Source organism: Chaetodon auriga, chromosome 2 (genome assembly GCF_051107435.1).
Source record: "Chaetodon auriga isolate fChaAug3 chromosome 2, fChaAug3.hap1, whole genome shotgun sequence".
NCBI classification, from domain to species: domain Eukaryota; kingdom Metazoa; phylum Chordata; class Actinopteri; order Chaetodontiformes; family Chaetodontidae; genus Chaetodon; species Chaetodon auriga.
Genome location: NC_135075.1, coordinates 4178065 through 4199150, shown reverse-complemented (window position 1 = coordinate 4199150; position 21086 = coordinate 4178065). Strand labels below are relative to the sequence as shown.

The 21086-nt window shown below is 40.6% G+C and overlaps 1 protein-coding gene across 2 annotated transcripts in view; it reads right to left on the bottom strand.

Moving 5' to 3' along the window:
- Window positions 1-10268: 10268 nt before the first annotated feature.
- Window positions 10269-21086, bottom strand: part of phf2 (PHD finger protein 2) — a 33336-nt gene continuing 22518 nt past the window's right edge. Inside the window, exons 12-22 of one of the 2 annotated variants that reach the window (XM_076750646.1) lie at window positions 19978-20331; window positions 19646-19762; window positions 17564-17679; window positions 17169-17347; window positions 16552-16619; window positions 15185-15351; window positions 13968-14269; window positions 13021-13116; window positions 12829-12938; window positions 12433-12748; window positions 10269-11638 (exon numbers count right to left, since the gene is read on the bottom strand). In XM_076750646.1, coding sequence (XP_076606761.1) covers window positions 11550-11638; window positions 12433-12748; window positions 12829-12938; window positions 13021-13116; window positions 13968-14269; window positions 15185-15351; window positions 16552-16619; window positions 17169-17347; window positions 17564-17679; window positions 19646-19762; window positions 19978-20331 — 1914 coding nt within the window. In that variant the 3' untranslated portion in view covers window positions 10269-11549. The remainder of the gene's footprint in view (window positions 11639-12432; window positions 12749-12828; window positions 12939-13020; window positions 13117-13967; window positions 14270-15184; window positions 15352-16551; window positions 16620-17168; window positions 17348-17563; window positions 17680-19645; window positions 19763-19977; window positions 20332-21086) is intronic. The other variant, XM_076750654.1, reaches the window with a different exon arrangement.

Below are 21086 nucleotides of genomic sequence, written 5' to 3'. Positions count from 1 at the left end.
ATGGTCGCAGCACAACAACACCGCCATTTTCAAAGTTTCTGTGGTGAGAGCTACAAGAAAAACTGGACCAAGCCGAAGAAAGAATTATCGAGGAGGTACGCAAGTACGACCACCTCTACAACTCCTCTTCGCGGCAGCAAGAGCCCCCCGAAACCATACAAAGACACAGCCACACCCCCCTAGCGGCTTGGCGGTGAATTGCGGAGCAACGCGTTCCCTCGACGCAGAACTACGAATGCTCAGTGACGGTGTAGGGTGTACGCCGTAGGTACGGCGTCGCCGCGACGCCGAAGCCTAAACCAAGCTTAACCTTACTTTGAAATGTTAGCCATGGGGAACTTGGTGAAAACGAGCTCATTCAAACAATATTCACACATGTAAGCAATATGGCGATAGTTTAAGAATGACATCAATACATAAGCAGAAAGTTATTAACCAAATGATAATGCCACATCGACAGAAAGGATAGCGCAGAGAAATTCTGTCAAACATACAGTTTGAGGAAAAAAACGAACTTCTCACCTTAGTTCACAGGGTTGCCTTTCCTCACCAACATCCAAATGAACAAAACGACTTGAACTTGAAACTTGAACAAAACAAAGGCAATATAGGGACAAAGGATGATATACGGACGTGCCGAGGGTTTGTAAATTCCTCTCCCTCGAAAACAAAAAAAAATAACTGCATTAATACTTTGTTTTTTTCTGAAACACGGACTACACACGCTTGGCCAACTATCACTCGACTGTGCTCTCCTTCGTTCGTTCGTCGACGTCTTCTTCTTGTTATTGGAGCAATAGGGGTTGGGCCAATGATGTCGATGGGTTGGGCGCCATCTACTGGCTTGGGGTGTGGATCAGGGGTATTAAATAGGCCCACGTCAACTGTAGGGAAAGTTAGGCCTGTCTTTGGCAATGCAGAAAACAAACAAAAGAATAAGGGATAAAATAAAACAAAGAATGAAAACAAATTCTATGAAATGGGCTACTATTTCTTAGAAATTTAAAACAAAGCTAAAGCTAAGGTCAATTGACCTAGGCTGCACTAGTGCACCTAGTCATACCAATGGGCTAGGTCTCTGCTTTTTCTGGATAGGACTCTTAACGAGTGACACAAACTGCAGGAACAGATCTAACAAGAAATTTTGCCCCGACAAGAAAGTGACCCTGACACCTTTTTCTCTATACTGGACCATTAGAGTATTCTTAATTGTGGGGTATTTATTTCTAGCACTAAGCCCCTAATGTGATATTGGATTATATTTTTTGGTGTCTTAAATCCACACAGACAACTGCAAGGCACATTATCAGAACGCTTTGCACCTTGTTGGAAGGCCAACATTAAGTGCATTGCCAAATGTCTGATGCCTAAAGTAATTATTAAAAAAAACATACTACATTTAATTACAATCTAATACCCTAGCTATTTAAGAGTTTCACTCTATATTTCACATCCTAAAATAGTAAAAAAAAATAATGTTGACAGTATGGCTTTTATTTAAGGTAGTTACACTGTAAATAATACAGTAAGGTGCCATTTTTAATATTACTGTACAATGCTGTTGCCATTTCAGTTTCTCACCATATATTTCACATGTTAAAACAGTTAAAAATAATATAGCTGACTATTTTTAAATTTATAGTAATTCAATGTTTATTCTACAACGATAGGTTGCTTCTTACTTTACAGTTTTTTCTTGTTGCCATTTTACATTTATTCACTGTATTTTTCACGGACATTTTTTACAGTGTGCCTTTTCTGTCTCTCTTCATTTGTGACTAGTAAATAAAGCACAAATTCTAAGACTCTTCAGTGATTGCACTTTATTGCAGTTTCAAAGCCTCAATTTTCTCCTACACGGCAGGCCTGTCATAGAGATTTGACACCAGCTAGTTACAATTTGTCATGAGCGATTTTGGCGTGCGCTCCAGTTTACTTCATTTCTGTTCAGGACTTATGCTTGACAGATACACAGCTGCTAAAAATGGGCTGATAGAAAGTACACAAACTCATAGATTTGAAGAGAGAAAAAGTTTTTCACCACACTCTAATAATTTCCAGTTTCAAGTCAGCGGGTTCATGTAAACAAATATTTTATCACTGATGATTTGGATTACCGTCATGTGCAGAGGTTGCACGGTAAATACCTCTTTCACCATGGTGGCCTTTAAAGTCCACTCTGTCTTGTATTAAAGCCCAATGTCTGCAAGATAACTGCGCAACATTCATCTTCATAATGGAGCCTGGCTGGATTTGTCCCCCGTAAGGAGCCCAACTTAGCTGGGCTAAAGGAAAGCATTACAGCCAGCAGGCATGTGACCGCATAATTTCAGTCAGAGAGGCCTACGCTTCCTCTGTTTGCTGTCATTATGCCCTCAGTAAGCCACATAAAGGCCCAGCCATCCTGTGGAGATCACTACACTACTCACCGCTCCGCCTGATTGGCTATTATCTAAATGAACCAATGTTCTATATCAGGGCTTTTGACTGCATAACTACCCTGTTAATATTCAGAGGAAGTGCTGGAGGTCAGGGAGCTCTCAGCCGCTTGACCTCGGGGTTGCAGCAACCTGAGCCACAGAGTGGCACATGGCAGTGAATGAGCCCTAATGATTTAGATGGTATCTGTTACACAGCCCGGAGAAAGCCAATCTCTCCGGGCAATCTGGCCGTGGAGAAAAAGCAGAGGTTCAAAAATAAACCCCACTTGTTTCAGAGAGGGGTAATGCTGCCACACCAGCACAGCACGTCATTGGAATTCCCATGTAGGATGATGAATAATTACACACAGATGACCACACAGCAGCTCTGGACGCACCGCCAGTAGATGCATTGTGCGTGCAGTTGTCCAGGGAACTGAGTCCAGGAAATGCAGCGAATGATTTGGATTGTTTGTTTGTTTACTCTGTGCTTAAGTGACTTCAGCACCTTGTTAAAGAGGCCTTTGACGGTGGGGCCCGTCACAGGAGCCTCTCCTGAGGATTAGGTGAACATTTGCTTCAGTCAGGCTAAAAACAGGCCCTTTGTGCAGCCATTTAAGACACTTGTTGATGCGTGGCGCGGCTTTGAGTTTCCTTAAAATACTCGGGTAAACATTGGGCTTATGCACAGCAACAAAACCATGACCTTAAAGAGCGCTTTCAAAAGCAATTTCCCTCCCCTACTACTGCATGTAAACAGAGTAATTGTACTTGGGAGACTCCCAGTGCCAGCTGAGTATAATTTATTTCCACGTCATCCACAATGAAATCAGAGCCAGTATGATAACTGTTATGACAGCCATGCAAGTAACATTTCTCAATAATGCTTTTTACAAATACCACTGCTGAGTCAAGGCTGTTTGTTACAGCCCCACGCATGTTTTTTAGGCCAATACTGAGATTTGAAAGTTTATACTTTTATAATGACTTATTGGCCAGCATTTTTTTTATTGTTTGTTAGTCAGAACATATATATAGACAAACAATTTTGATAAGAATCCTTTAATTATTTTTTTTTTAGAGTTCTGACCAAAAAGATATGCACCTAGAAAAACTAACAACATAAATACAACAAAAATGAAGAAAATTTGAGATAAGAGAAACAAGATTCAATGTATTAAAAGGATTTATTTGAACTAAACCATACTGAAGCATAATAAATATGAAATGATTGAAATTATTTTTTTAACACTTAAAATAGTTTATCCTTACATATTAATGGATGCCTCTTATGTTATGCAATACAAACTGCAGGGAAGCTTGTTCCAGTCATTATTAGTGTAAACTGGTTGAAGTCCAGTCAACCAGCAGTTTCTTGTTAGTTGCTGGCATCTGTGACAAGTTAAAATTAGCTCAACCAATGCATTGGTTAGGCTTTAATTATCATTACTACCACTACTATCCTTTTAGACTGCAATAATAAATCTGAAATTTTATGTCACCATGTTCCTATCACCACTGTTACGTCTGCTGCAATTCAAACTACCACTAAGGATAATAATAATGTCAGTGCTAAGAGATTTACTGTTACCAATCTACTGAATGCTGCTTGAGCTGGTTCTTATAAACAAAAATCCTCTAAAAATAACTGCTCAACTAGGCTAACAGATGTTTGCATTTGTGTGTTGCAGAGTTAAATATGTTGCATCTGTTGTTTAGCTTCTCTGTTTACAGAAATCTATCACAAAGTGCACATCATAGATGTTTATGTCAGGAGGCCTTGGTGCAATGACAGTGTAAAACACTTCACTCACTCATTTTCTCTTTCCCCTGAGTAAAACACGCTCTCTCAAAAACTGTGTTCAGCTCTGAAATGGTCACATTTATTTACCGTGTGCAGCTACATGTGTCCTGAGGTTGAGCCAGCGGTTGGAGTTTGATACTGAAATACAAATAATGTGAAATGAAAAAGATGCCTGGGGTCTGTTAATTAGAAAAGGACAGGAAATGAAAGAGTGATTTACTTTCAAGGTTCTGTGGAAAGATGTTAATGTGCTGCAGCTATAAAAATATGTATTACAAAACACATGCTGAAAACAAGAGAAATGGACAATCCACAATGTTTCAAATGTGTCATTTCTGCTTTCTTGTCCTTTTGAACTAGTTTGTTTCATTAAGTCCACATAGATTAAATGCCCTCTGTATTGCTCCCATTTGTTATACTGATAATTATTCTGAAATAGATATTCCAAAATTGCAAGTTAATACATTTACATTTTACATTTCCACCAGAGTCAAAGGTTGTAGTTACTGCGGCTTCGCTAAGCTAGCATTCGGCTAATGCACTCCGATAACAAAATGACATTTGATCATTTAATTAACAGAACATCTCTTGTGATTGGGCCGAAACAGAAAACGTTACACTTTGGAACATTTTGCAGCGTCTTCATGACGTGAGGTGTGGAAGGGGTCCAGACTGACTTTCCGCTCAGTGCAGATGTGGACCGAGGTCAAGACTTTGAGAAGCCCTTTACTCCAAATTTGCCCATAGATCCCTCTAAATCCTTCACACTGGAGCTTTAAAGGTGTAATGCGGAATATTTCTGCGTTATAATGTCTAAAAAGAACTAGACTTATATATACTGTATTGAACTGTGTACTTACTGTATATCAATAGAAATGTTTCCAACAAGGTTCCAACCCAGAGAAATCTGTAATTTTATTCAGGGTATCAGTGCATTTCATTCGGTCGACTGTCGATGGCATTGAATCTCCTTGACCCCCTCTAGCTGCTGTAACATGGGGAAGACCAGATGACGTGTGAGAGAGTGAGGAAGGAATTCAGCAACTGTGACTAAACATAACATGAACAAAACTTTAATATATGATCTCGTCTGGGAACATTTCTGCCTGAGTCACGTGTTCAGTGGTTGTTGGTTGTTGATCCCATGCTACTTCACGACATCATCAAAGCACATGTTTCATTTTCATTGTTTTGACTGAGAGACCCATAGCAGCAGAAATACTGTGCGGTTATGTGGAAATAACGTGTAATAAGTTTTCCAGTTCCTTCAACATGACATGAATGCAGCATCACAAAGCCATAAGGTCACGGTCACACTGCGTAATCAGAGAAGCTCTTGAGCAAATTAGCATCTTTGCTTCATGTGCAGTTTCACCTCGGCAGTCGATGCTCATTGGTGCATGTGTGACTGTACCCTGTCACTGCAGTTAGGCTTGTTTTCATTTCTGCTTTACCGTTAACGCAAGTTTTATGTTTTCATGGAAATTATACATTGTATATGATGATCATGGTTATGTATTTAAAGTTTCTTACATATTTAAATATAGCTGGCATGTTTTAGCGTTGTATGGCAGACTAGTCTTTGGTCTTTACCGCGCTGTGTGCCTGAACTCTAACAGATAACTTTGCTGTGTTATTGATATATGCATTAAGCAAAAATCATGTCTGCTCTCCTGTGACTGCTGCAGCGGTCCCCGTGAGCAGTCAGTGAATAAAACAACCTTTCCACCGAGGCCTTGATCACGTTCACATTAATAATACTCTCATTTGGGTGGGCTCGCACTTCACTCGTGACAGTCGTTTCCTTGATGGGCGTCAAAAATTAACGATGAAGTGTTGTTTTCCAGTTCCAAAATTTCAGGCCTGCCAAAGGTTAAGGAAACATGCCACCATAAAACAGAGCCTCTGTGTTTGTCTTGAAACTGGGCAGCGTTTGCTTTCACTTCTCAAGCTGTCGGACGTTCATTTTTATGCTGAGGCAACACTGTGTTTTGTTTGACAACGTTTTTTAAGTTTTAGCTTCCTCTCACTCCGTTACTGAAGGATCTTTAAGCCCTCAAAGCCCCAGAAAACGTTCAAAAAATGAACCCTTGGACTCGTTGGAGCAGCAGCATGTCTTGGAAGTTAAACAGGACAACCTTTGGAAAACCTTTCCATGCAGGCAAAAGTGACAGTGAAACGTAAAATCCTACCTGACTCAAATACAAATAGACACCACGATAATAACTTAACAAAAAAAAAATAAAAGAATAAAAAATATTAGAAATCCTTTTATGAGTAATTTCACCCATTTAACACACTGGACAAATTGGGTCTGTGTGTGTGTGTGTGTGTGTGTGTGTGTGTGTGTGTGTGTGTGTGTGTGTGTGTGTGTGCCGGCAGAAGCCAAACGTCTCTCTGCACTTTTGAGTTCCCAGTGAAACACCAGCAGAGGAGTTCCTGTTGGCTGACAGAGCAGTTAATCCACGCAGAGGGGAGCAGCCCCAAACAACTGCACAGAAACACAAGCTTCAAGTCTGCCACTTTTCATCACCGCCACAAAAACAGGCAACCCAAGACTCTTTGTGAGGAGATCGCTCCGGGGCCATACACAGTTGCAGATCTCCATAGCTTTACCAATCTGTTGGCAGAGGAATCACTGTGCATTATTACTAATGACAGCCCTGAACTGGGAAGAATGGGATGAATAAAAGGCAGAGCGACGAGGGGAGAAAAAAAGCTCTTTTAGCAACCTGCGTTACTGCACGGCCACACAGAGACAAAAGTTAACCTGACATTCCTGTGTAATTAAGACATCTCTCACATGGCACGTTTCTCTTGACCACTTGGGACTCTCGCACAGGACCGGAGGGTTTTCAAAGCAACTGAGGGCAGCCCATTCACATCTGTGATCACTAAGCAAGTGCAGCATGGCCATGAATGCAGTTAGACTGTAACACTCTGCAGGCATTGTTTTTAATACACTGACATTTAAATTGTGATCCCACTTGCCCTTTCCAGGGGACCAACTGCACCAGAGGAGCAGACATAGAAACAAGGAGGCTGAGGAGGTGTTCAGAGACCAAAACTTTGTTAAGCTTTACATTTTTATACATTTTCATTTATATATTTTCTATATTTTTCTTTCACAAGTGAAAAAAAAATCTACTACTGCAGCAAGAATATTTGAATATTTGTTTCAAAGTTCCAATCAACTTGGCTCAGGTCTAAATATCCACATAACTTCACCCTCGTGCAGCAGCGTGCCTCATTCCGAGAGGTTCTGTAGACAAATGAGTTGTATTGAAAAGTGACTGAAATATTTTTTTCCTGCACATGTTAAGATAAGATAGACTTTATTTATCCCACAATGGGGGGAAATTCACATGTTACAGCAGCAACAGGACAGAGTTGTTGTTCACTTGTTTTAAATGAATAAATTGTGTTAGATCTCCGATTATTTCCCACCGAACTGTGAGTTTACTTTTTATGTTACACTCACATTCTGTCCAAATAATCTTCATAATTGCTCATATTAGGGAATGAAATATACAAAAGCACTGGAGGTTAATAATAATCTTGAAAAAACAAATTTAAATGTCACTTAAACTTACAGTTTTGCCACAGCCTCTATCATGCATGAAGACATGGCAAATATTTTTTCATTTCTAAAGTTATTTTTACCCACTTTCGCCTAAGCTTCCCTTTGAAGATTTGCATCTTTTTTTATCCTCTGACAAGTCTCAAAGTAACTCCACGCAAGTCAGTCTGTCTCAGTTTGTCCCTCTTCATCCCAGTGTGAGCTTTGTTTCATGTCAGTGTGTGAAAATGATCCTGAGAGGACAAATTATGTGATTGTTTCATTTGCTGATGTCGGAGCACTTCACGCTCTTGTGTTAACAATTAGCTAACAATAACAACTCACTTTGATGCTAACCAGGGTGGAAACGGGGTCAGGACCTTTAACAGCCGTGCGGCTTCACTGCGGGCCCAGATCTCATTCACACACACAGATCTGACTGAGAAACGCAGCAAAACATCAACGTGGGGAAATGCAGATTCCCATGAATATCACTGCACGCGTTTTACTTTAGTGAAATCAATTGTGTCCAGATGTGTCATTAGGCCGGGATTAAAACACTGGGGAATAATGTATGAAGGCTTCACATCACTTCCCTATTTATGCAATCAGTTTAATTACACAAAGTAAGAGTTAATTGACTTATTTTTGTTGGAGACACTAATTTAAATGTGCTGTAACTAATTTTCTTATAATCTCCTTATTGATGTTCACATCCCTTCTTCAAAACTAGTTTTCCTTTCTTTGTCGTAATTATGTTGATAAAATCTGGATGTAATTGAGATTTAAAAAAAAAAAACCCTCTGGATAAAATCAAAATTTAAAGCTTAATGAAAGATCCAGCCTCTGAGGAAAATAGTCTAAATATGCTGATCATGCTAAAACACACCTGCTCCTCAATAGCTGAATGCAGCATTTGTGTTTTGCTTGAACATTATTGTATTAAGTTGACTTAAAAATGTGCATTAGTTGTTACATTCAGATATTTTTGGACTCCATCTAGTGGCGCAGACCTGCTGTTGCTCAGGTTTGATGCTAACATTGGCTGTCTGACCACAGATTTAAGAAAATCAAAGAATAAACAGCAGAAATATTTTGTCTTGACTGAGCTGATTCTGCATGGATTTCTGTTTACATTGTATTTAGACACCGCAACACCTGCTCAGGGTGGCGAAAGGCATCCTCAAGTCAAAAAAGTGACTAGTTGAGAGCGCTTTTATGTTAATACATTTTTAATGGTGTTGACTTTGGCTTGGTTTTAATTAATGCCTCGTCTAAAGCAGCTGCTAAAGCTCCAGCGGGAAACATCCTAAACTGAGTCCAGAAGCCGAAAGCTAGGTCTAACTTTTTTGCTAAAAACACAGCCAGATCAGTTTGTGATCAGTGTGATGCTGGATTTGATGCAACTACAAAGCATGACAATGCGAAGCAGGAAAAACATGTTTAGTCGTCACCACAGAAGCCGTCACATTGCAAGTGGGAGAGGAACACATTACAAAGTAGGTTTTCCACAGTAACTGTATTGCAAAAGTAAACAAGGCTGACAATCATATCATTCAACAACAATATGTTTGTTCCTCGGAATTTGCCATTTCTTGATGTCTTAAAAAAGTGAGCCATGATCTCAAACAGAATCGTCTAAATACAGAAAAATATAGATTCAGGTCAAAAAGGATTGAAAATACTTACTAGTACTGTAAATAACAGTAAGGGAAGACAGCTACAACAGGTATCATTCACTGTCCTTGCACAGTGGATGCATTTAATAGGTCGGACATACAAAAATAAACCACAACAAAGCAACACACATATTGTACAAATAAAAACCTGAAAGTATGTCCCACTGACAGAATTTGATCGGAGTGCATCTCATACTGTATCTGAGAAGTGGACACATGGTTTACATCTGTGACTAAAACACTGCTGCTATAGAGTATAGCACATTAAAGTGTGTTCAAAATGTCCTGACCAAAAGAAAACGGTGTGATGGAGGCGTGTACGCAGTTGCTTATAATTTTAATATTAACAATAATAATAATAATAATAATAATAACATGTCACATTGGAAATGTTGATATCATGACATGATATCATAACATTGACACTGAGTGAAGACAGGATGGAGATAAAAAATGTTTGCTAATGTTGATTCTCGTGTGTAAAATGTCCGTCATGCCCCCCAAACACACACACATCTCCAAAAAAAAAAAAAAGAAAAAAAGAAAGAAAGAAAACAAAAGAAAAAGAAAAATTGTCGGCTAAGGGTAAATTCACAAGTTGATGAAATATTCAAAAACAAAAACTTTTAAGAATTGTACAAGTATAAAAAAGCTACAAACATTAATAAATTACATCACTGACACATAAACACTTCACAAGGTGCTAGTAAAATAATTCCGAAACCCTTCAGGATACTAGAACTCGAACAAGAGGCTGGTCATAGAAACTTTAAGTGTTTTTTTTTGTGTTTTTTTTTTTTCCTTTTGTATCATTTTTCCCTCAAAGCTTCGTCTCTTGTTCAAACAGAATCACAATACAATTAGCTTTGTGTATGTAAGGCCATATGACAATAAAATGTATCATTTCTTCAGTTGTTTTCCAGGCAACACCTTTTAATCTAGCAAAAAAAAAAAGTTAAAAATGAGTCTCTGCCGTTAAAAAACAAACAAACAAACAAAAAAAACAAAACAAAACAAAAGTTCAAAAGTTAGGACTATACTGTATATCCATATATATATATATTTTTATTCATTTATTCATAATTAGCAAAACCGGTAAAAATGTAGAATTAAGCCTTAAGGGGAAAGGATACAAAAAGTAGTAATTTAAAAGGCTATGTACAAGCTACATTCTATATACTGTACTGTGTGAAGCCATAAAAATGCAGAGATGAGTCTAGGTTGTCGGTGCTGCCTGAGAAAGCAAACGAAGAGAGAAAGTATCCCCATGTAACTGCAGACCTGACATGGATGAGGCTTATCATTAGCTACATAGTGTCAGAACTCCTATGCTTTTCCTGTCCAAACACACCCAATCCTGTTCAGCAGGCCTCAGTACCTTTTAGTCCTAAGTTGGCCTATGTTTAACCGTGAGAAGCATCCTGACGCTGCTGCTGTTTGATACACGTTGTGCTTTACAGTTGTTCCAAGAAGCCCCACTTCCTATCCGTGACTCAACACAAATAAATAAATATCTCCGCTGATAGTGCTCTGCAAAAGTAAGTGTTAACATTAACAGATAAATGCTCCAGTTGACTCCAATCCAAACTGTGCACTGCCAAACACTGAGAATCTCGGCTGGAGAGGAGGAAAGGAGGCGCGTTCTCCGTTTCGACCCGTCGATCGTCACTGTGGCAATGATAAGCTGCATCCATAGAGTAGGAATTAATGTCTAAAACCCCCAAACCCTGACCCAAGCGCACATGCAACTGTATACATGCAAGGGATACTTTCAAAAATCTTGGAATGACTGCAATGTACTTCTACTTCACGTTTTAGCAACCCCTGATAAACTGACAGCTGTAGTAAAATGAGACATGTTCTCTTAAAAAATATTTATAGTAGGTTCTGTACACTTTAATATCTGAAAGTTATAAAGTATAAGTAGAGGCAAAAACCTATTTGAGTGATGTTCTTCTTAGAAATTGAAAAATGCATGATTTTCTTTTTTTTTCTTTTCCATTGTTGGCTTTAATCAGTGAACAGGGGGTGAGGCTGGGATGGGACCCAGCTCATGAATTCCCAGTCCTACAGCAGTCTGCTGCATGCTACAGGAGGAGCTTTCCATTTCGATGGATCTTTAAAATCTTTCCAAGTCTCTGTTTGGCTGTTGCCATGCCTTTCTTTAGCCGCTTTGCTGTGAAAAGAAGAAGAAAAGACAGCACAGATGAGAGGATGTTGCTGCTGCTGCTGCTGCAATGACAACTTCTATCTGTTTTTTTCATAGATGAAATCTTTTCTTCCTTATGAAACTAGATAATATATGCTGAAACCTTCCTGCATGTTTATCTTTTTTCCTGCCTCCATTCAACAGCACTGCTATGTTTCTTGACCCATTACTGCCACCTGTTGATCAGTGTTATAATGCAAATTTGTTGGCAGGAACGTGTCCTGCTGCAGGAGCCACTTCGAAAACTGGGGGTCACAGTCATCAGCTGCCTTCGCCCCCCTCCCCCTACATGTGGACTGTTTCATAGCACCACTAAAGGTCAAAAACTCCACAGGGTGCCTTTAAGCTCAAACATAATAATAGTAGTTTGTGTTGTAATTCCTCTCTGTTGCCAGTAGAGGTCCATAATTCTCACAGATTAATTACTCCTTTCATCAGAATGGTTCATTTAGGTTAATTCATTGTCGATTAGAAACAACTAATCATGCAATGTAATGTGAAAAAGCAAGTGAGTACAGCCGATCACACGAATATCTCTATTCAAACTAATGGCAAGCTGTCAGCCTATTGTTGAGATATTCCAGCCTGGACCCCAGTGGTGGGCTGACACTGCCTTCCCTGAAAGGCCACTGCTAGCCTGGCTGAAACTACACATAATGCTGTTTAGCGTAGTGAAACTGGCTCTCCAGCTAGTCGATGGTGCTGGTCTGAACCTTCTTCTTCGTCATATAACCAGTCTCACATTTCATCATTCGACTCACCTTTGGCGTCTGCTGACCCCACACGATCCCCCTTTGCCATGCTGCTGCTGTTGGTGCTCGTGGAGTTGGTGCTGTTGTTGGGAGAGGACATGGACGGTCGCCTCTGGCTGAGAAAAACCCCTGGCGCCATGGGCTGCGGCCCTCCTGGCGACTTCACTGTCCCAGTGTTGAACTCGTGGTCTGTCAGGCTGCCATCTTGGGAGTCCAGATTGTGCTCCGGTGAGCTACTGTCCTGAGAAATTTTCGGGGGCTCCTCGATTACTATTGCCTTCTTTTTGGTGCTTTTCTTCTTCTTCTTGGTTTTCTGCTGCTCCTCCTGTCGACACAGATCGTTTTTGTTGAGCAACACTTACAGAGACAGTCGCTATCATGCTGAGAGATACTGTCATGGCGTACCTGATGAGACAGCTTTGCTGCAGCTGCAGCCAGTCCCGTCTCTATGGAGGCCACTCTGGCCCCGTCTCTCGCTGGCCGCTCCTGTCGAGGAATTGAGGGTCCTACCCGGGCTGCGATCACATCGATACAAGAGCTTACAAGACGTTCACTTCATAACACTGTAGAACCTTCATCAGTATTGCAAGCATTTACCTGTGGGGCTGTAGGGAGTGTCATCACTGCTTTTCCGCTTTTTCGATCTGGATTTGAAAACGGGATTATCCTCTTCAGACTCCAACGAGGGGTAAACTAAAATCAAAAGACGCAACAGATTACTAACATGTCATGCATGTAGCAAATGAAACTTTACTGGCCAATCGCTGACACACATGTAAATCATAGAATGTGACTTAAGTGCACTTATTTGTACTTTCCGTGCATCTAAAATGGTGGAAGTTTCCAGTGACAGCATGCAGGCCAGCTGTGAGACAGCTGTTGACTGGCTCCTTCTCTGCCTGCTCACAGAACAACCCTTCCAATCTAGACATTTTATGTCTGATAATTGAATGATCAAGATAAAAAATGGCCTGTTTACAAAAGAGGAAAAGTGTACCAGTGTGTGAGAAAGGCTCCATGCAGGCCTGGAGATTTCTGAGCGAGAATGTTCGTGCTACGAACAACTAATTAGACACTAATTACAAGTTCAAAAAGCATGTAAAATAACATTTCGAAACTTGTGTTAATGGCTTATTAACAAGCCGGGAGGGTCCAAACAGCTGTGCTTGGATGGGCCTTACAAAGAAAACATTTCAGAGGAAAAAAAAAAAGCAAAAAAAACAAATTGGAGCAACACGAAAGGGTGGGTTTGCAAAGGACGCATGAAAAATAAACAAAAAGCCTATCATCTACTCCTAATGAAAAGTTCCAGGCCAAATTTAGAATTAAAGACCTCCATGTTGATCCATCAGGGGTCAATCTGTTTTTAACAGCACCTGTTAGCACCAGAGAGTCAGGCATGGCACATAATTATTTTCTCATTCATTTGCTCAGAAAATAACCCCGTAACACTGGCCTCACCTCGCTGAGCTGCAGTCATCTGGTGCGCTCTGACAGTCAGATAAAACAGAAACAAGAGGAAGGAGGCGGCTTTTGGCGCTCACCATAATCTGAGTCCTTGAAACAGGCGTCCATGTGATCCTGGTCGTCATCGTAGTCCAGACTCTCAATACTGCTGCTCTTCCTGGGTTTCTTCGGGAGCCGCTTGCTGGGCCGCTTGCTGTCATTGCCGCCGCCGCCGCCCTTCTTGCTGCCCTGCATGCTGTGCGAGTTGCTCTTTGACTGGCTATTGTTTTTGGACTGGCTGTTGCTCCACGGTTGCTGCAAGCTGTCTGAAGACGACAGGTTGGCCATGGACAGCATGCCCTGAATGGCCTCCTGTGTGCTGGGAGATGCAGGTGGCTGACTGTAAGTACGTCAATAAAAAATACACAACAACACAGCCATTACACAGCAGTCAACACGCTGGCAGAGTGACTGAGAGAAATAACTGGAAAAGGTTTTAAAGTCCATGTAAATGTCACCGGTTGCGCTATGAAGTATCATTATCATATGACATCTGCAAAGTATTAAAAGTTCTTCTGAATGTGGATGAGCAACGTGAAACGGTCAGATCTAAATACTCTCCACGGACCTGTGATTACATTAAGAAGCAGCTAAGAAAATATATTCACACACCTATTAAGCTATTAGCTGCTGAGCTGCAACAATGACCACAGTGACTATCAAACGCTGCCATGATGAACTGTGGCCTCCTCATCTCCCTCACTCGCTGAGTTCCCCTCTTCAAAGCAGCAAAACAATTTGAGAAATTAACATATTTCAGCCCATGTTTCCTTTCTTTCTTTCATTCCTCATTTGTAGCTTTCAATGTGGTGGAAATAGACCATCAAGAGCTGAGCAAAACAGCAAACAGCAGAAGGCACGGGGAAGCGCCTGGAGCCACGCAGCGTTTGATAGATTAAGGCGGGGTGAAACAAACACTGACTTAACACAAACTGCTGACAGAATCTGTGTAAATTGTTGCTCCAGTCACTAGTTGATTTTTCAGCTCGAAGTGAAGTTATAAAATTTAGCTTTTTCATCCAATTATACTGTCGTTGAGCGGGCCATTTGTTTGTCAGTAGGTTGCTCCATTAAGGAGCCCGAGTCCGAAAATGAATTTACTGAAAGGAAAAAAAGGTCCAGTGGGAGCCATTTACAGAGTAATGCTGTGCGTGTACTGTAACCCAAGTGTGTTTGGATGGAAAGCTTCCACTGGTGTTGAAGGAAACAGAGTGAAGCGGCAGAAAAGGAATGACGTGAGGGGAGGTCCGTCTACCTGTTGGTGCTGTAGTCAATCCCACCCACTTGCTTGCTCGCCTGCAGCAGGTCAAGAATCCCCGCCGCACTGCCGCCCTTCTTCTTCACCTTTGAGTTGCGGCTTTTGACCTCAGGCTTGGCCTCTGTGTCTATGTGCAGAGTCTCTTCATCTGAGGAGTCCACACTCTGATTTAGGAGAAAGTGGACAGATGGAGAGAGACATGAGAGGCACAGCGACAGAGGAATGTGGTGTTGGTCCAGAGTTGAGACATTTCCAGTCAATTTTCTTGCTTTGAAATAGTCTCCTCTGTACTTGAGCTATTTCTGTCTTTGTGTATTAACTTTTTATTTCTCCAAACTGTTTTCCTGCAGTTTGTCTATTACATGACCTTGGCCACAATAACCCACTAGAAGGCCTCAGTGAAAAATGAGCTGTGGACCCCTACTGAACCCCTCTTTGTGGTTGTTTAGTTTTAATTAAATTTATTTAAAAGTATGCACCATGAAAAATTTGACACGTAGACAAAACAGGTAGCAATACAGGCCTGCTGGATGTGTTTGGTAGTTTCACATGATACACCTAAACTAATTTGCATTTAATAAAATTACCCGAAAAAATGAGCCACTCAGTAAATCTGGGGCTTCTGTGACCCCAGAGGATCTGGATTCCTGGAGCAGTTGCTGGTTTTAGCCATTTAGTAATCCAGCCTTGGATCTGACTGAAGTCACCTATAAGACTATGGAAACAGACTGCTTTTATACAGCACTCTCATGGTCTACCGACCACCCAAAGCACTTTACAACGCACGCCACGCTCATCCATTCACACACACTCACACACCAACGGCAAAAGCCATCAGGTCTGTTTCAGGCTTCAGCATCTCGCCTGAGAACACTTGGACCTGCAGACTGCAGGAGCTGTGGTGTTCTGCTCTGCTTTTCATTGGCTTCAATGGCTTCTGGTGAAAGTCTCCTTCTTCCTCTTCCTCTGTTCACGCCACAGCGACGGTATTTCCCTCATCAGTGGGAGCCGGTCCTCAGCTGAGGGAGCCTCTCCTTCTGATTTACCCACAACGTTGAAGATTTACCCGAAATGAAGTTTTGACCTTCTTTCTTTTAACCATCTGAACTTTAAAGAGGCACTCTCTGTTCTAGTGCATGAAATCCCCTTGAACATGATTGCTATTTAAATGATTTCAGATGAGTATTAGAAGTCCTGAGGAGATGTCTGATGTTTCATTAACCACCAGTCACTGAACAGCGTCCACACATTCATACAGTAGCGTAATCGGATTTCAACTGCTTGAACATCAGCTATGTCAATATTTCATTACCATCGAGGTCATCAGTCAAAGGTGATGTGACGTCATGTGATGTGATACGCACCTTGGTAACCGAGGGTTGGAACTTTGGTTTCTTGGCTGGCTGAATGGGTTCTCTGATGTCTGACAAAACTGGAAAAATTAATTAATTCAGTTCATCATTAAGCAACAGCTACAACACGAGATGTTCATCAAACTATTTTTTCATAAAACATTCAGTAGGGCTGGGTCTCCATACGTGTTAGCAGCATGATACAATATCTGGTCTTCAGTACTCATAACAAAACAATACCTTTTTTTAAAGAAACAGTACTTTAGTTTGGTGAATTTAAATATATTCTAACCTCCCCCGATATTAAACTGAAGTACCTTTTTATTCACTCAGAGGGTTATTTTGCTTAGCTTTGTGCTAACCCAATCGCTCTCCAGTGCCACCACCATTTTCAAATGACAGCACTTTTTCATGATGATCAAAGAATTATGTCGATTTAGAGTTAAAAAATAAAAAGATTTACACCAGGAAATGTTGGCTCATAAAGTCAAAACGATAATATGATCAAGCGTTTTCTGGAGATTTGAAACACTTCGGATACTCGGTGCTACAGATACGTCTAAGTTGAGAAAGCGTTGAGGTTTGAAACCCAGCCCTGGCCGACACTTCAAACACTCTGAAACACTCACAGGACTGATCTCTCTTAACAGTGTTCTTTTTCCGCCTGATGGGGAATTCGTCAATCTTCAGCTCGCCCTCATCTGAGACGTACTCATACTCGTCTCTCACTGGCTTGGTTTTGTCCTCTTTTAGGTTTTGTAATGATCCAAAAACACTTGAGTTGGTCTGAGGTTTCAGCGTCTTGGAGCTGAAAAGGAAACCACAGGACAATAAGGGAGTGATACCAGGCTGAGTCTGGCACTCACAGTGAGGAGTCCTTGAATTAACTCTAATGGATACGCTGCTGATAGCCACATAGCTCTATAATCATCATAATACACCACATGAGAAGGTTAACCTGCTCTCCTCCCAAAAGCCCCTTCATGAAACGTTTACATGGCAATCACAGCCATTCCATACATACCCGAGCATTTTCTTGTGAGACATAGTAAAGCTGAATTTGTCTTTATTGCCTGACAGCGGTGTTCTGTCAAATCTGCACTCTTCCTCCATTTTCAGCAGGGAGTCTGGTTTACTATTCTGTGGAGGCAAAAAGGAAACACTGTCAAATGAGCTTATCGCGGATATATTGGTATTTACATTTTAGGTGACAAGACTGAACGATCAATGTTTAACAATTCATTTGAAGCTGCACTTACCAAAGTTTTTATTAAAATGGATCAAATGACTGGGTGTAACGCAAAAAGGGATGAACCACAGAGAATTCTCATCCATCTCTGTGGTTTATCTCAGCTCTGCAGAGCCTAAAATGCTCTTTTAGCTCTTTACTTTTCTCAGGGGTTGGTGGAGACCAAAACAGAGCTAAAACAAAGCATGAGCCTGTATTCACCAGACGTGACAGCGAAGCAAAGTTCATTTAATAGTTAGGTTTATAGAGTTTATAGTTGAGAAGATTTACAGCCAGACGTCTCATGTAGCTGACAAACATACATTTTGTTGTCTTCTTTAGTTGTTTTTATTGATTTAGTTTCCAGTGACGTTAACTCTTTAAAGCTGTTTTGTTCACTCTCTTTCAGAACTGTGCATCTGGCTGTGTAGAGGTCACTATCTGCTTCATAACAACTGATTTTTGATTGGCCGTCTTTTTCTCCAACTCTCAGACGTTACTGTCTTTTGCTAACCATGTAACTCTAACCAATAGTAGAATCTGTTTGAATTACATAATAATAAATAATCAGCACGATACAATTGTGCACATTTCCTTCTTGTTCCGGTGTGCTGACTCTTTAACAGGGTGAGGGGAAAATACCGTAGCTGTCATCAAATGGCTACTGCAATTAACTGAAATCCAAGCACACGACTTTGCAGATGTAACGCATCAAGTTAACCAGAGACGTCATTTTGTTTGAATTTTAACATCTGTTATTTGACTCCAAAATGACATGACTGAAACTAGAAAATGTATTATCAGTATAAATACAACTTTTTTTTTTTTTTAAGACACAAGTACTAGTCTGTAAAATAGCAGGTGGAAGGAATTTGATTAAAATAAAAAACTACTACTGAATAGACTGAAATGCTCACGGTGTTAATCTCCACAGATCTAATTCACTTCTGACATTTTCTGACCTAATTCAAATCAAACCAAACATACTAAGAGGAATTCAAAACGGCTGCCATAAAAATCACCACTGAGCAGACTATGTAATTAACTGAAATCCAAGAATATACACTTTCAAATATTCACTCCTCAACAATTTGGACTCTAAATGAAAGGCATGTGACGACGTGGTGTAACCTGAAACTGACATTTCACACTGTCCAACGCATGGTTTTTAATTGACAGTAACATACAGTGTGGGCCTGATTGGCCTGCACTTTTACATCAATCAACAGCGATCACACGTGAAGGTGGTCTCCCCTGACCTTGGTAAACATCTAACAGGGTCTCTGCTCCATCTGTAAATGCTTGGCTTGCTGTGAAGGAGCAGTTGGATGGAGATCCTTGGAGGGACTGCTAACATTCCACAGCAGTTTGGCATCGAATTTTCCATGAAACTAAAGCCTAAATGTCTTCCGTTCAACAAAATTACATTTGCGCTCCAAAAAAGCCTCTCCCTGTTGTTCAGCACTAATGATACAACAAACTTTTTCTGTAAAAGATGAGAGCATATGTAAATACTTAGATGGAACACAGTGGATCTGGACGTGGCGTAATTCCATTAGGTAAACTGTGGGAGGGTGAATGTTTCTGGAGCAGCTCTGACGAGCTGCAGGCCTGAAATGTGCGACTTGGGCCACATCATTATTTTTGCTGATTGCTTTGAAGTGAAGTGCGCAAATCACTTTTGGATGATCCGACTTTTTTTCCTGTTCAGCTGCTCAGCTTGTAACCTTCACGACTGCTCCAGTCTTCTTTTCTAAAGGACGCCAAGCCTTCCGTTTATTTTAGCTTTTAAAAGATTGTGATATCATTTGCTTTGGCCTGGAACAAACAGGCGTTAGTTTAAATCATGACAAAACTTGTCAGCGGAAATATTCTTACCTTATATTTCCACTTTGCCTCAGTCTTATTTTTATTCTGCTCTCTGATTTCAAACTTTTCCACGTTGTTCTGCTTTGATATTTCCTTCTCCGACATACTCAGGACATTCTTAACAGCCTGCAAAAAGGACATATTGGAACAAAGACACAATTATTAACAGCATCAACAACAACACATCCAAGAGTAACTATGGGCTGCTGTCACTATCCTGCTTTATATGGTTAAATCTGACAATCGGGGATGCTAAATGGCTCAAATAAAGCTACAAAATCTAAGGACACAAATGATCACTCCCCAAAATCAGCGCAGCATTTTATTTACACTAACATTACCTTCGTCTTTTTTGGCTGGTCCATTTTACTCAAGATGTCTTTTGCATGGGACTCAAGAGCGGCGAAGCTGGAGGGTTTAGGAGGCGGTGACGACTCCTTCGCTTTCTTCGCTTTCTTCTTTCCTCCTTCCTTGACCTTCGGCACCTTCGGAGGCTTGGGGGCCTTGGGCATCTTTGGAGGTTTGGGAGGCTTGGGAGGCTTCGGGGGTTTGGAAGCTTTCTTTCTGGCTTTCTCTCTGCTGGGTGAGGGGACGTGGGCCGGGGAGACGGGCTCTTCGGGCTCAGAGTGGGTGGATGGTGGTTCCTCCACTGGTACCTTAATGCTGGGCTCACTCTTAATGGCTTTGGTTGCATTCTAGAAATAAAAGCAATGAGCTATGAATTAAACCCCATCAACACAAATCAATTAGTAAATCATTTAATAAAAAAAAAAAAAAATCAATGAGAGTTTTGATAAATACGTCATTATTTAACATTTGCTGATTCGAGGACTGGTTGAAGGCATCACTCTGGTACCTTGTGATTGCTGATTTTGTCATGATTTTTGACATTTTGTAGGTTAATCAATTATCAAAAAAAAGAAAGAAAGAAATGAAAAAGGATAGAATAAGCAATTGTAAAAGTTGTTAGCTGACCTGTAAAATGTTATCTATATCACAAAGTCTGACACCTGAACCATTCCCAGTGAACAGCTCAATACTGTTTCTCCTAATGTTCTTGGTGAAAAGGAAATACTAGCTAAATTACATATAAAAAACTAATAAATACAAGTCTAACCTGGTTTACGTTAGATAATGTGCAGGTGATATTAATATCAATGTTAGTATAGGACCAGAAAGCCATGTGTCACAGATCATTCTACGATTCTACAATGAATAAAACTGAAATATAAAGCTCAAAGTGTCTAGAAAGCTAATACTTTTGCTTATATATGTTTGTGTCATTAAAGGCAGGGTCCCACCTCACACCTGCAGACCCTGCTCTCCTCTCACGGAACAAAACAAAGAGCATAACCTTGCAAGCTCTAAAGCTACAAGTAGAGGAGCTAAAACTCTAAAGTTTGTCTTGTTGGTGAGAGGAAAGGTGATAGGGTCATTAAAATGAAGGGGG